The 16515-nt window shown below is 45.9% G+C and overlaps 1 protein-coding gene across 1 annotated transcript in view; it reads left to right on the plus strand.

Annotated features, from left to right (window-relative positions):
* The first annotated feature begins 7276 nt into the window (after positions 1-7276).
* LOC135378976 (zinc finger protein 239-like) overlaps positions 7277-16515 on the plus strand; it is a 151019-nt gene continuing 141780 nt past the window's right edge. The window contains exon 1 of the mRNA XM_064612182.1: positions 7277-7316. Within this exon, the coding sequence (XP_064468252.1) occupies positions 7307-7316 (10 nt within the window). The 5' untranslated portion in view covers positions 7277-7306. The remainder of the gene's footprint in view (positions 7317-16515) is intronic.

Genomic DNA, 16515 nt, shown 5'->3' on the forward strand with positions numbered 1-16515 from the left:
TTGGCCCACCATTCCCTCGTTCGGAGGACTCCCGCGCGTGCCTCGAACAAGAGTCTACTTGATGTTGAATTATCGTAGTGTGCCTTCTCCGCCTTTATTACCTCTTTCCCAGCTGCGTAAATTCGAAGTGCTGACTTTAGGGGTACTTGTTTGCGCCATATAGGGTCGTTTCCCAAAAACGAACGTGGTTCCGAATGGTACCGCGATTTACATGGTCTCCGTCAATCAACGTCTTTTCACTTAGGTCCACGGTTTTCAGAAAGGACCGTGTTTTTTTCCGCCAACCCGTGTACTGATCCTTATATATCATTTTTTTATGTATCTTGTTTGGAATCCATGTCTCGGGCATTGTCCTGATCCTTTCCTCGTATTTAATTTTGGCTTTTGCTTCCCTCGCACCAAAGCTAGACCAGCCCAAGTCCCCTTGTATATCTGCATTGGGCGCTGATCTGTGGGTATTTAGTGCTATGCGGCCGGCTTCTCTGTGTTTTCTCTCGAGGAATCCGGTTGTGGCCGACGAAAAGCAAATTACCGCGTTCCCATAGGTGAGCCCGAGCACTGCCACTGGCTTCCATAACTCTCTTGTCACCTCAAAACAATTCAATGACCACAGTGTTCGCGCCCGTAGCATTCCGACATATTTCGTCGCCTTCTTTCGCATCTGGTCTTCATGTTCCTATAGGTATTTTTCGTCTGTTGAGATGGTCACTCCGAGGTACTTGGTTTTCCATGTAGATTCCATTGCACTTCCTTTCATTGTGATGTCCCCTTCATAGCAGTTTTCTGCCCGATTGTCATTCTTCCAGTGCATAGTTTTGCTTTTTCCGGCGCTAAAAATCAGCCCAATGTCCTCTCCTTTCTGTGCACATACAGGGTGTCCCAGAAAACGTGTCATTGAATTATAATAAAAAAACTACTCAACCTAGAATCATGCGGTCAACAGCATTTGTTCTTATTAGGTTTTTGCCACCTCCTAATGTGAATGTCATGTACTCCAAGTTTAATTATGTAAATATTTGCGAACTGAACTCGGAAATTTGCCAAGTAAAGGTCACTTTTTTACCCTACCAATATGAAGAGCGTGCCGAATTCACTCAAATTCATGATAATTCACAATGACATTCACGAGCTATCCCATCGGAAAAAATAGCCGAATATCATGCTTTTCGGAGCATCGAACCATAGCGCGCGATGACTTTTTGAGCGCAATCGCTCTCAGTGCGATGAGAGGAGGTTCCGAAGCCAGCCCACAGAGTGATAGTAGAAAAAGTAACAGTTCCTAAATTAGGAGAGGGAAAGCATTATCCCAGCGAAAGTCGGACATGATAAGCCGTGCCTGTTTTATCTCTTTCTGCGATGTCGGGGAGGGTTGGGTTTCCAACCTCCTTTCGTCGGACTGACAAAGATTGCGCTGAAAAATTCATCGTGCGCTATTCTGTGCGACCTCCGTAGAGCATGATGTTCGGCTATTTTTTCCGATGGGATAGCTCCTGAATATCCCTGCCAATTATCATTAATTTCACTAAATTAGACACGCTCTTCACATCGGTGGGGTAAGAAAGTGACCTTTACTAGGCAAATTTCCGACTTAAGCTCGCAAAAATTTACATAATTAAACTTACGTTATACGACATTCACATGAGGTGGCAAAAACCCAGAAAGAACAAATGCCATTGACCGCATGACTCTAGGTGGTGTAGTTTTTTTCTTATAATTCAATGACACGTTTTCTGGGACACCCTGTATATCGACAAGGTGTTGCAGCTGTTCCTTGTTGTTGGCTAAAAGCAATATGTCGTCGGCGTAGACACATCCAGGTGTCACCTGATTAATCGCGTTTCCTCCAATGTTGTATGACATATCGACACCCAGATGAGATGCTTCCAGTTCTTTTTCAATTGGGGTAATATAGAGCATGAAGAGGAGGGGGGAGGAGGAGCAACCTCGTCGCAGCCCTGTGGTGGTCATGATTTCCTCCATTGTTATTCCTTCCCAAGATCCTTCAATGCTGTTCGACGAGTAGGCATTCCTTATCAGATCTATAGTGTCCTCTCCGATATTTAATTCTCTGAGTTACTGCCATAGTCTTTTGTGGATCACGTTGCCATATGCATTTTCGATGTCAATGAAACAGGCCCATATGTTTTTCTTTTCCATTCTTAGTTCTATGGCCTGGGTCACGACAAACAGGTTATCTTCAACCCGTCTGTCTCTGCGAAATCTGAACTGTAAATTTCCAATGAAATTTTTCAAGTCGCCCTTTAATTATTCTCATGAATATCCTGTACATTACTGATGTAACTGTGATGGGTCTGTATGCTAAGAGGTTGTTTTTGTCTCCTTGCCCTTCTAGATCAATGATACGCGTCTCTTTCTCCATTCCTCCGGCATGTCCTTTTCTTTAAGCACTTTATTGAGGAACTGTCGTAGTTCTTCCAAACGCTGTCCCTTCAGAGCCCGGATTGCCTTTGCTGGGATTCCGTCTAGACCAGTCGTAGTGCTTGATGGTGACTTTTTAATTGCCCACATTAGTTCTTCTCCTGTTATTGGTTCACAGATTTGTATTTTATCTGTTGTATTCAGCATGTCCATGCCCATTATGTTATCAAGTTGTTGTTCTACCTGCACTTCAACGCCGCTAGTGAACATATTGGTTAGGTGTTGCGTGATATAGCCTTTTGTTTCATTCCTTGTCAGTGGTCTGCCTTCTGTTGAGTGTAGCATGACAAACTTGCTTCTGACTTCTCTCTGACTATTCTTTGTGTATTTCCAGAATTTTGGGGGGCCATCTCTGCCACTTGTCCTGATTGTCTCCATTAACCTTTCGTTCACTGGCTTTTGTTTCCTTTGTATCATCTCGCTTGCCTTTTGTTTAAGATCGCTGTATGTAGCCCAAGCCTCTGATATTTTCTCTTTAGATTCCCTTCTTCCGAGAGTTTGTCTGTGCTCTCTACTTGCCAACTTCCTTGCCTTGATGGCTTGTTTTATTTCCTCATCCCACCATGCCTTTCGATTGATCTCTAGAGGATCTTTAGAGTTCTTGTTCGCTTCAATTAGTTGAGCCGCTGTGTTTGCCCATGTAGTGTAGTCCAGCAGTGGTTCTAGGTCCTTCTCCCACGTCTCTATTAGTTCAGCAATTTCATAGTCTGAAAGGAGATTATAATTGCTGGTTTTCCCATGGTATTGAGCTTTCGCTAGTGGTGACCAAGTTCCACACTTATTGTTCTGAGGTCACTTCCAAAGCTACTCGCCTTCAGTATCAAACTGCGGGGTCGTCAGCCGGTCCATGCACTGCCATGAGAGAATGCAGTAGACGATGTTTGATTTTTTCTCACCCTGTGTCCATGTGTATGATTCAGCATTGGTCTGGGGCAAGTTTGCTATTGTTAGATTCTGGTTCTCAACTATCTGAAGTAGTCTACGGCCATTGTTATCAATTCTTCCGTCCAACTCTTCTATGTGGCCATTGAAATCGCCCATGATCAAGATGTCATGAGAGGCCTTGAGGTCTTCAATGTTCTTTTCCAGGCAGGACGACATCTTTATATTTTGTTATTCGTGCCATCCCGTCCTCCAGTAGGTTCCCCCAATTGCTAGTTTTCTTCCATTTAGGTTAGTCTCCATCCACATATGTTGTGTGCAGTCTCGCTTCATTCTGTTCCAACACCTTGTATTTGCTCCTAGGAATTCAATTCCCCCACCTCTTCTCTCTCCTTCACCTCTGTTCCGACCTTCCAAAATATATCCCTCAATTATGAGAGGGCTTTCATAGCCCCGTAGGTGAGTCTTTGCAAGGAAGAAAGCAGTCATGTTTTCATTCCGCAGTATATCTGTAAGCTCCAGCCATTTATCCTCCCGGCGTCCCCCTTGCATGTTTAGAAATCCCACTTTAATGTGATGTGTACTACGATTCTTCCTTCTTCCCTTTCTCATCCTTCTCTTCCTCTGTTGTAGTTGTCGTTTCCCATTCCTGTTCCCCCCTTCCCTCTCCTCTGTCATGCCCTCCATCACCACTTTCTGTGATGGGGTTGACTGTTGCCTTGAGTCTGGAACTCTGCCAATGCTTGGCTGATGACTTGAATGAGGTCACTGTAGTTTTTTTTGGCGTCCGTCCCTCCTCTTGTATATCCTTTCTTTTGCCTGGGTTGTTTGTAAAAAAAATGTTTACTTTTCATGCAATCCAGCTGCCCAGTGTCTCACTGCCTTCTTTCGTTAAGTGAATGCCATAGAACCCTCCGTTCCAGCAGCTGCGCATGTGCCATCCAGGAGATACATAGCTGACTAGGTGTTCAAGTACCTCGCACGTCCTCTTCAATTCTTCATTTAGTTGTCTAACCTCTTGTATTGTTAGTGGGTTGTTGTCATTTCTTACAGCCGGTACGGTACATACTTCGCATATGGCATTGGGGTATTGTCTGCCCCATCTCTCGAAAGTGTTCTTCATGGTTTCCACGACACTGTTTTCCTTCCCATTGTTAAGTACATCGACAAGCCCTACGTGTACTATTATGAGAATGTTCTCTGCGTTGGGATCCATTCGGGTTTCTACTTCGAGCAGGAGATCTGCTGTCTGTACTCCTGGTATTCCAACTACCTCCACTCCGTTGTCATGGCCAATGGCATCCGGCAACGGGCCTTCTATCCTTCTGATATTTGAGTCGCCGGCCAGAATTGCCTGTCGGGCTTGCTTTTGCTGATAGATTGTATTAGGGATCCCTTCTTCACCTCGGCTTATAGCAGACGACGTGGTTAACTTCTGGATCTCTGCACAACCTTTCCTCATCGTTTGTGGATTCATCCCTGAACCGTTCGGGACTGTCTGCGGAGCTCCTAGGACCTTTCCATGTCTAAAGTGTTGTTGATTCCCAGTATTGTCAAGTGTGTCCTCATATGATCCCGCAGCTGCTGGGTTATTAGGGATTTCCAAGCCTGTCCCAAGTCTGTGTTGCACACAACCAGAATTCAGTTCACTATCTCTTTCCAGGGAAGGTTGTGTATGGGGGTCTTCTGGCATATTTCCTTCCTCACCCATACCCTGATTTGGTTCTAGATGTTCTTTTCTGCTGTCACATGAAGCTTTCTCCTGCGTATGTATGTCTCTTTTCATTGCGTTCACTTCCTGCTTTACGTTAATTGACCCACTGCTTCTCCTCTTCTGCCCATCTAAGGGCCCAAATCTGCTCTGTATGCTCAATTTGCTCCTTTGTCACTTTTTCTAGTTGGAGGATAGAAAGCTGTTCTGTGAGAGCCTTTACCTCCCCCTCCAGGCACTGTCTGTTCTGGAGTTCATTCTGTAGGCTGGCTTGCAGTTCAGAAAGGGTTCTCATTTCGACCTCTAGACAGTAAGCGCATTCTTTTCACTTGCACTGGACTGCACTACTTTGGACTCCACGCAAGACGGGTTTTCGGGAGCTGCACTTTCCAGCTGAAAGGAACTTTATTAGCAATGCCTTTATTTTCAACAGGAAAGTGCAGCACGCAAATAATCCAGTTCAGATATGGTGCAGGAGGGGCAAGCGAAAAGAATGCACCAACTGTGTGTACTCGCGCTCTTTCTCTAGACTGGTGAGTCCCTCCGAGGGAGCCTTTACCTCTTCTTCCAGACGTTGTCGGGTTTCACGCTCGTCTTGCTCGATGGCGAGCTGTTTGGAGAGTTCATTTATCTCCTCCTCCAGGCGTCGTCGGTTTTTGCGTTCGTCCTGCAGGCTGTAAAGCTGCTCGGAAAACGCATTTACTTCCTCCTCCAGGTGACATCTTTTTTCGCGTTCTTCCTTCAGGTTTTGCACCACTGACTCGATCTGAACGCAAAGATTGCATTTGAAAGGCGTTCCTCTTTTCTCTGCCTCCTTGGCGGTTTTGAAGGGTGTCTCTCCGATGTAAGCCCAGCTACTGCACGAAGTGCATTGCACTATATCTGTATCTTTAGTCCTAGTAAAGTCTTTCGAGTTGGCGTGCGCCAATCCTACTTTCAGAATCCCATGTGCTTATCCGATGTCGTCACCACTTCGCGGGCGAGCCGCCGTCCTGTCAAAGTAAAACAGCACCCCAACTGAATAAAGACACCCTATATACTTTTTTCGCATCACTTTCGCGACACTTTACCACTTCCACGGTGAAACAGCAAAACAAACAGCGCGTTTCATCCACATGCGATCGGCAACTTTTTTTTCCAACTTTTCACGGCGATAGGCGTGAAATCCAGTAGAAGCCAATGGTAGCCAGAACCGGCCGATAGGTCAGCCAAAGTTAAGGATCCTGATTGGCGGACTGGCTATGCATAATTTCTACAACGTTGCACTGTCATTGATCGTGTGCCCAGTGTTGTGTGAATTATCTCAAACTAAGGGCTCTATGGGGAGCTGTTGGAGCCTGCTCTGGTGTTCCATAATATCTCCACAACAAGAGCGCAGCGCCACCTCTTGCGTCCCGGAAAAAGACTGAAGGATAACACAGAAAATGCAACCCAAGATAAGGGCAGTTCCGATAGTGTCACCCGATACATCTGTTTTTGTTTTCTTTCCGCATGTTAAAGCTAATCTTCGACACATGAGGCGGCACTGTGCTCTTTCACCCTCTCACATTTCGGTGAAGGAAAGACGTGTCTCCGAAGACGCCCAAAGAACAAAATAAAGCAACACATGGTGTTCCTTCACGATCTTTTTGCGTATGATCTGTCGAACGGAATTTTGTTCTGAAAACGTCTACGCTATCAGGCGACCAAAGGGACTAGATGTTCTCATTGGGACAACTTCGTAGCTTTTATAATTAAAGAGTCAATTATTGAAAGTTAATTAGGAGTTCACCCTCTTAAGGGGGGCCCTTCAGCATATGCTACATTGGAACTGACTTCATCTAAAAAAAAGTGATATATATATATATATATATATGCATATATATTTAAAAATCTGTTCGCATTTAGCTGGAACACCCTCTATATATATATATATACACACGTGTCCTCTGGTGCTGCCGCATCGTTCCATGAGTATCTGTTTCTCTGCGTGCAGCCATAGAAGCCATGTTAATCTGTAAGTTTGAATTTCAAACACGTCTAGTATAATTTATTTGTTTCTTTAATGGCTTTTTTTCCTGCATTACAATTCACTGGTTTGCACTGTGGCATTGAGGAGTGCTCAGTCACCCTCCCAGGTGTATATCGCTCGCTGAGTGACCCCTGGTTTGCCAATTCGGAACGATGCGCCGCTACCCAGGGCCGACGAGCCGCAAACACGGCGAAACACGTGTCCTCTGGTGCTGCCGCATCGTTCCATGAGTATCTGTTTCTCTGCGTGCAGCCATAGAAGCCATGTTAATCTGTAAGTTTGAATTTCAAACACGTCTAGTATAATTTATTTGTTTCTTTAATGGCTTTTTTTTTTCTGCATTATATATATACAGTCGACCCCCGTTTATCCGGACGGTGCCGTTCCCGGCGAAATCGTCCGGATACCGGGGCATCCGGATAAATGAAACGACCGGATAGAAACATTCTACAGAGCAAGGTTTAATTAAAATACAGAAATCTCGTCAATGACAGCTGTTACATAGTAGTGTAGGCGCTCGATTCCTGCAAACTTTTGCTAATTGCATAGAGTTGAGCCACGCTGTTGCGCTGCTCGAAGAATGGCAGTGCGGACGCAAAGTGTCAATGTCGGAGCCTTGTTTCTCACTGGCGTCATCGGCACCGTCTTGCTGCACATCATCGGAGGCAACGGCAGCAATCACACCGTCATCAGTCATAGCTGCACACGCGTCATCATCCTTATCAACGTCAACGTAGTCAGAAACCGCAGCATCATCTACGGCAGTCGCAGTGAGCCTCTGCATCAGGGATCGCAGCTCAGCTAGGGGAATGTCTTCATCGGCCAACGGGCCGTAAGCAGCAAGCCCTCGGGTTGGAGTTTTTCCCTCTAGAACCGGACAGTTGCTCGAGATATTTCCAAATGACTCGACTGGTCAACGTGACCCAACGCACACAAATAGAAAAGGGGGTCATCGTGCACGGTTGTCTCCCCTACGGAGGAATGTAGGTCCCTGACGTGTGACGGGAATAACCCCAACACAGCGAAAAGGGTGACGAAGCGGGGTCAGCGTCTCCTCTTACTCACGGTAGTCCGGATAACTGAAGCTGGATTACAAGAATTTTCGACTTTCGTTCCCTGGAATTCTTGTCCGAGTCCGGAAGCTGAAGTCCGGATAAACGAGAACAAAATACATGGAGGAAAATCCGTTCCCGTGCCTTTTGTCCGGATACCGCGGGATCCGGATAAATGAAGTCCGGATAAACGGGGGTCGACTGTATATATATATATATATATATATATATATATAATCAGGAAAAATGAGAAGACGACAAAGAGCTTACAGGAAAACACAAAGGGGAGTTTATTAACACATATAGGGATAGGGGTCGACGTTTCGGCAGTCAGCGCTGCCTTCGACGGGACTGGGGTTTGGTGACAAGAACAAGCTTTATACAAGGTGTCCCAGAAAACGTGTCATTGAATTATAATAAAAAAAACTACACCACCTAGAATCATGCGGTCAACGGCATTTGTTCTTATTAGGTTTTTGCCACCTTGTAAAGTTAATGTCATGTACCCCAATTTTAATTATGCAAATATTTGCGAACTGAACTCAGAAATTTGCCAAGGGAAGGTCACTTTTTTACCCCACCAATATGAAGAGCGTGCCGAATTCACTCAAATTCATGATAATTGACAGTGATATTCATGAGCTATCCCATCGGAAAAAATAGCCGAATATCATGCTTTTCGGAGCACCGGACCATAACGCGCGATGTCTTTTTGAGCGCTATCGCTCGCAGTCCGACGAAAGGAGGTTCCGAAGCCAGCCCACAGAGTGATAGTAGAAAAAGTAACAGTTCCTAAAATTGGGAGAGGGAAAGCATTATCCCAGCGAAAGTCGAACGTGATAAGCCATGCCTGCATTATCTCTTTCTGCGATGCCGGGGTGGGCTGAGTTTCCAACCTCCTTTCGTCGGACTGACAAAGATTGCGCTGAAAAATTCATCGTGCGCTATTCTGTGCGACCTCCGTAGAGCATGATGTTCGGCTATTTTTTCCGATGGGATAGCTCCTGAATATCCCTGTCAATCATCATTAATTTGAGTGAATTAGACACGCTCTTCACATTGGTGGGGTAAAAAAGTGACCTTTACTAGGCAAATTTCCGACTTAAGCTCACAAAAATTTACATAATTAAACTTACGTTACACGACATTCACATGAGGAGGTGGCAAAAACCCAGTAAGAACAAATGCCGTTGACCGCATGACTCTAGGTGGTGCAGTTTTTTAATTATAATTCAATGACACGTTTTCTGGGACACCCTGTATATGGGAGAGGGTTATGTACAAGGGAAAGAGAGCAGCGCATGCGCTTTTGTCATGACTAACATAGGTTGGTGACTAAGTGAAAGGGGAATGACCGGGTCTGTGCAGCAGGACCTTGAGGAAATACCCGTGAGCCTGAAAAAGAGACAAAAGAGTGTATGTATTGTGCTGGGTTAGGAATGCATTCCTAACCCAGCACAATACATACACTCTTTTGTCTCTTTTTCAGGCTCACGGGTATTTCCTCAAGGTCCTGCTGCACAGACCCGGTCATTCCCCTTTCACTTAGACACCAACCTATGTTAGTCATGACAAAAGCGCATGCGCTGCTCTCTTTCCCTTGTACATAACCCTCTCCCATATATAAAGCTTGTTCTTGTCACCAAACCCCAGTCCCGTCGAAGGCAGCGCTGACTTCCGAAACGTCGACCCCTATCCCTATATGTGTTAATAAACTCCCCTTTGTGTTTTCCTGTAAGCTCTTTGTCGTCTTCTCATTTTTCCTGATTATTTCATTCTCGTGGTCAACCGCCCTCCTAAGCTTCTAATCTATATATATATATATATATATATATATCTTGAAAAGTTGGAGTTGGATCGGACGGCTATGTAATTATAGTTGAAATAAATGGGAGACAGAAGACGAAAGTAGGGGAAGTAACAAAAAAGGGGTTTATTAAAACTTAAAAATTATAAAAGTTAGGGAGGAAGTCTACGTTACGGCGGAAGCTCCGCCTTCTTCGGGACAAAAGAGCTAAATGTGGCCACGAGGCTGATAAGGGGCTTGAGAATGACGTGGTCGGTTGGGGGAAATTCCCGCCACCTGGCGGTTGTCAATTGGGGAAATTCCAGAGCGCTTTTGTGTCAGGTCCAGGAGTGGGGTCATCGTCCTTGTGGGTCAGTGGGGATCTTGATCTGGCTGAAACGAGAAAAGGCAACAGGGTCTTATCTAGGTTGTTACACTTCTTATTGTTGACAGCATGCCAGGGTCCTCGTTAATGGCCGATCGGAATTTGTAAATTAGGTAAGATTCCCGTTGTTCCCGGGAGCGGTCGGAGATAAAGTTTGACTGGAGAATAAAAACTGAAGCTTCGTTGATTGAGTGTTCTGGTTGTTTGAAATGGCGTGAGACTGGAAGATTAGGTTTCTTGGTAACATCCGATCGGTGATTGTTGAATCTAATTCGGAAAGAAGTTTTTGTCTGACCCACGTATTGGGCCCGGCATGTGTTGCATTGGATTACATAGATAACGTTGCATGAGTTACAGTCTACGTCTGCGTTGGTCTTGACGGTAAAGTTGGAATTCGTACTTCTGACCGTTTGTGCGGTCTGCATTAACTTGCAAATCTGGCATCTCCTGCCATTACATGGATGACAGCCCGCCGGAGGGCTAGTGGGTTCGCCTCCTTTAGAGCGGACCAAGCTATCTTGTAAGTTACGTGTACGTCTGTAAGCGACACGTGGTGGATTAGGAAATATGTTTTTCGTGCGTTCTGACTGGAGAAGGATACTGTGGTGGCGGCTAAGTATGTTGTTAATGTTTGGGATATTTCCGGCGAATGTTACGGTTAAGTTCACAGCATTACTTTCTGATTTGTTTTGTCTTTTCTCGAGTAAGCTTAGACGGTTTGCCTTGCGAGCTCTGTTGAGAGCATCTTGAACTAGATCGGGTGGATACTGACGACCGACAAAGGTTTGTTGCAGCTGTTCTAAATTTCTGTCCAGATCGTCGTCATTCGAGCAGATTCTCCTATACCGAAGAGCTTGACTGTAGGGAATGGCCAGTTTCGTGTGGCGAGGATGACAACTATGGAATGACAAGTACTGCTGAGAGTCCGTGGGTTTACGGAACAGATCAGACGTTAAAACTCCATTGGTTAGCTTAATTTGAACATCAAGAAAGCTAACAGTGACGGGAGATTACGTGTGAGTGAAGTTAATAGAAGTATGGAACTCATTCAAATCGCGTATAAATTCCAATAGGCTGTCTTCCGAATGTGGCCAGATCATAAATATGTCATCAAGGTAGCGCTTGTATAAAGTGGGTTTGTCCTCACGCGTGCTCAAGAATGCTTCTTCTAGTGAACCCATGAATAGATTTGCATAGTTTGGTGCCATTTTAGTGCCTATAGCGGTGCCGTTGACTTGTAAATAGTGGCCATCGTTAAATTCAAAGTTGTTGTTCTTTAGGATCAGTTCTAATAGAGTAGATACGACAGATGGATCATAAGAAGAATCAGAGTACTTGGAAAAAGCCGCCTCGGCTGCAGCTATGCCATCATCGTGGGGAATATTGGTATACAGGGAAGAAACATCTAACGTAACTAGGAGACTAGATGGGGGTGGCTGACATTGATTTAGTATTTGCAGGAAGTGATTAGTGTCCTTGATGTACGATGGTAGTCGCGGGGGTATGTCCTTAAGAAGATGATCTACGAAACTGGAGAGTTTTTCAGTGGCTGTCCCATTGCAGGAGACGATTGGACGTCCGGGGTTCCCCGGTTTATGGATCTTTGGGAGCATGTAGAATCTACCTGGCTTTGAGTTACGGGGAAGAAGGTATTCATATAACGCCGAATCGATCTTCTTTGCGGCCTTTAATACCTTTAGATGTTTTGTGATATCTGAAACAATTTGTTCCGTGGGATCAGTGTCTAAAGTTTTGTAAAACGTGGCACAAGCCAATTGTCGCAGTCCTTCATCGATATAATCCTGCATATTCATTACGACAATTGCACCACCTTTATCTGCCCTTTTGATTATTAGGTGTTTCGATTTTTTAAGATGCGACAGACTACTTTGCTCGGCTTGACTCAAATTTGGTTTGGTTTTACGGGAAGAGGGATTATATGAAGTAATTACATCTTTTTGAACTGCCTTTATATATATATATATCAAGAGCTTTTTCGCGATTGGGCTCTGTCGTAAATTCACACGGTGGCTTGAAAGGTTTGGGTGTTGTATCAGGCTTATCATGAAAATACTCTTTCAGACGCATACGTCGGGCAAAATTATCTAAATCGAGATGGAGTTGGTATTCGTCTACCTTGTTATTATTTGGGCAGAATGAAAGCCCACGGCTAAGAAGTGATAGTTCAGAATCGCTGAGGGGGTGGGACGACAAATTAACAACATTTTGAGGTGACGTATTGGTTGTGTTGTCATGAGCGTTAGGATTTTGATTGTCACAGCGTTCGGCTTCGCCTTGGGAATCTCATGAGCGTTAGGATTTTGATTGTCACAGCGTTCGGCTTCGCCTTGGGAACCTCATGAGCGTTAGGATTTTGATTGTCACAGCGTTCGGCTTCGCCTTGGGAATCTCATGAGCGTTAGGATTTTGATTGTCACAGCGTTCGGCTTCGCCTTGGGAATCTCATGAGCGTTAGGATTTTGATTGTCACAGCGTTCGGCTTCGCCTTGGGAATCTCATGAGCGTTAGGATTTTGATTGTCACAGCGTTCGGCTTCGCCTTGGGAATCTCATGAGCGTTAGGATTTTGATTGTCACAGCGTTCGGCTTCGCCTTGGGAATCTCATGAGCGTTAGGATTTTGATTGTCACAGCGTTCGGCTTCGCCTTGGGAATCTCATGAGCGTTAGGATTTTGATTGTCACAGCGTTCGGCTTCGCCTTGGGAATCTCATGAGCGTTAGGATTTTGATTGTCACAGCGTTCGGCTTCGCCTTGGGAATCTCATGAGCGTTAGGATTTTGATTGTCACAGCGTTCGGCTTCGCCTTGGGAATCTCATGAGCGTTAGGATTTTGATTGTCACAGCGTTCGGCTTGCCTTGGGAATCTCGTGAGCGTTAGGATTTTGATTGTCACAGCGTTCGGCTTCGCCTTGGGAATCTCATGAGCGTTAGGATTTTGATTGTCACAGCGTTCGGCTTCGCCTTGGGAATCTCATGAGCGTTAGGATTTTGATTGTCACAGCGTTCGGCTTCGCCTTGGGAATCTCGTGAGCGTTAGGATTTTGATTGTCACAGCGTTCGGCTTCGCCTTGGGAATCTCGTGAGCGTTAGGATTTTGATTGTCACAGCGTTCGGCTTCGCCTTGGGAATCTCATGAGCGTTAGGATTTTGATTGTCACAGCGTTCGGCTTCGCCTTGGGAATCTCATGAGCGTTAGGATTTTGATTGTCACAGCGTTCGGCTTCGCCTTGGGAATCTCATGAGCGTTAGGATTTTGATTGTCACAGCGTTCGGCTTGCCTTGGGAATCTCATGAGCGTTAGGATTTTGATTGTCACAGCGTTCGGCTTGCCTTGGGAATCTCATGAGCGTTAGGATTTTGATTGTCACAGCGTTCGGCTTCGCCTTGGGAATCTCATGAGCGTTAGGATTTTGATTGTCACAGCGTTCGGCTTGCCTTGGGAATCTCGTGAGCGTTAGGATTTTGATTGTCACAGCGTTCGGCTTCGCCTTGGGAATCTCATGAGCGTTAGGATTTTGATTGTCACAGCGTTCGGCTTCGCCTTGGGAATCTCATGAGCGTTAGGATTTTGATTGTCACAGCGTTCGGCTTGCCTTGGGAATCTCATGAGCGTTAGGATTTTGATTGTCACAGCGTTCGGCTTGCCTTGGGAATCTCATGAGCGTTAGGATTTTGATTGTCACAGCGTTCGGCTTGCCTTGGGAATCTCATGAGCGTTAGGATATTGATTGTCACAGCGTTCGGCTTCGCCTTGGGAATCTCATGAGCGTTAGGATTTTGATTGTCACAGCGTTCGGCTTCGCCTTGGGAATCTCATGAGCGTTAGGATTTTGATTGTCACAGCGTTCGGCTTCGCCTTGGGAATCTCCTGAGCGTTAGGATTTTGATTGTCACAGCGTTCGGCTTGCCTTGGGAATCTCGTGAGCGTTAGGATTTTGATTGTCACAGCGTTCGGCTTCGCCTTGGGAATCTCATGAGCGTTAGGATTTTGATTGTCACAGCGTTCGGCTTCGCCTTGGGAATCTCATGAGCGTTAGGATTTTGATTGTCACAGCGTTCGGCTTGCCTTGGGAATCTCATGAGCGTTAGGATTTTGATTGTCACAGCGTTCGGCTTGCCTTGGGAATCTCATGAGCGTTAGGATTTTGATTGTCACAGCGTTCGGCTTCGCCTTGGGAATCTCATGAGCGTTAGGATTTTGATTGTCACAGCGTTCGGCTTGCCTTGGGAATCTCATGAGCGTTAGGATTTTGATTGTCACAGCGTTCGGCTTGCCTTGGGAATCTCATGAGCGTTAGGATTTTGATTGTCACAGCGTTCGGCTTGCCTTGGGAATCTCGTGAGCGTTAGGATTTTAATTGTCACAGCGTTCGGCTTCGCCTTGGGAATCTCATGAGCGTTAGGATTTTGATTGTCACAGCGTTCGGCTTCGCCTTGGGAATCTCATGAGCGTTAGGATTTTGATTGTCACAGCGTTCGGCTTCGCCTTGGGAATCTCATGAGCGTTAGGATTTTGATTGTCACAGCGTTCGGCTTGCCTTGGGAATCTCATGAGCGTTAGGATTTTGATTGTCACAGCGTTCGGCTTGCCTTGGGAATCTCATGAGCGTTAGGATTTTGATTGTCACAGCGTTCGGCTTCGCCTTGGGAATCTCGTGAGCGTTAGGATTTTGATTGTCACAGCGTTCGGCTTCGCCTTGGGAATCTCATGAGCGTTAGGATTTTGATTGTCGCAGCGTTCGGCTTCGCCTTGGGAATCTCGTGAGCGTTAGGATTTTGATTGTCACAGCGTTCGGCTTCGCCTTGGGAATCTCATGAGCGTTAGGATTTTGATTGTCACAGCGTTCGGCTTCGCCTTGGGAATCTCATGAGCGTTAGGATTTTGATTGTCACAGCGTTCGGCTTGCCTTGGGAATCTCATGAGCGTTAGGATTTTGATTGTCACAGCGTTCGGCTTCGCCTTGGGAATCTCATGAGCGTTAGGATTTTGATTGTCACAGCGTTCGGCTTCGCCTTGGGAATCTCATGAGCGTTAGGATTTTGATTGTCACAGCGTTCGGCTTCGCCTTGGGAATCTCATGAGCGTTAGGATTTTGATTGTCACAGCGTTCGGCTTGCCTTGGGAATCTCATGAGCGTTAGGATTTTGATTGTCACAGCGTTCGGCTTGCCTTGGGAATCTCATGAGCGTTAGGATTTTGATTGTCACAGCGTTCGGCTTGCCTTGGGAATCTCATGAGCGTTAGGATTTTGATTGTCACAGCGTTCGGCTTGCCTTGGGAATCTCATGAGCGTTAGGATTTTGATTGTCACAGCGTTCGGCTTGCCTTGGGAATCTCATGAGCGTTAGGATTTTGATTGTCACAGCGTTCGGCTTGCCTTGGGAATCTCATGAGCGTTAGGATTTTGATTGTCACAGCGTTCGGCTTGCCTTGGGAATCTCATGAGCGTTAGGATTTTGATTGTCACAGCGTTCGGCTTGCCTTGGGAATCTCATGAGCGTTAGGATTTTGATTGTCACAGCGTTCGGCTTGCCTTGGGAATCTCATGAGCGTTAGGATTTTGATTGTCACAGCGTTCGGCTTGCCTTGGGAATCTCATGAGCGTTAGGATTTTGATTGTCACAGCGTTCGGCTTGCCTTGGGAATCTCATGAGCGTTAGGATTTTGATTGTCACAGCGTTCGGCTTCGCCTTGGGAATCTCATGAGCGTTAGGATTTTGATTGTCACAGCGTTCGGCTTGCCTTGGGAATCTCATGAGCGTTAGGATTTTGATTGTCACAGCGTTCGGCTTGCCTTGGGAATCTCATGAGCGTTAGGATTTTGATTGTCACAGCGTTCGGCTTGCCTTGGGAATCTCATGAGCGTTAGGATTTTGATTGTCACAGCGTTCGGCTTGCCTTGGGAATCTCATGAGCGTTAGGATTTTGATTGTCACAGCGTTCGGCTTGCCTTGGGAATCTCATGAGCGTTAGGATTTTGATTGTCACAGCGTTCGGCTTGCCTTGGGAATCTCATGAGCGTTAGGATTTTGATTGTCACAGCGTTCGGCTTGCCTTGGGAATCTCATGAGCGTTAGTATTTTGATTGTCACAGCGTTCGGCTTGCCTTGGGAATCTCATGAGCGTTAGGATTTTGATTGTCACAGCGTTCGGCTTGCCTTGGGAATCTCATGAGCGTTAGGATTTTGATTGTCACAGCGTTCGGCTTGCCTTGGGAATCTCATGAG

This window comes from Ornithodoros turicata, chromosome 1 (genome assembly GCF_037126465.1).
Source record: "Ornithodoros turicata isolate Travis chromosome 1, ASM3712646v1, whole genome shotgun sequence".
NCBI lineage: Eukaryota > Metazoa > Arthropoda > Arachnida > Ixodida > Argasidae > Ornithodoros > Ornithodoros turicata.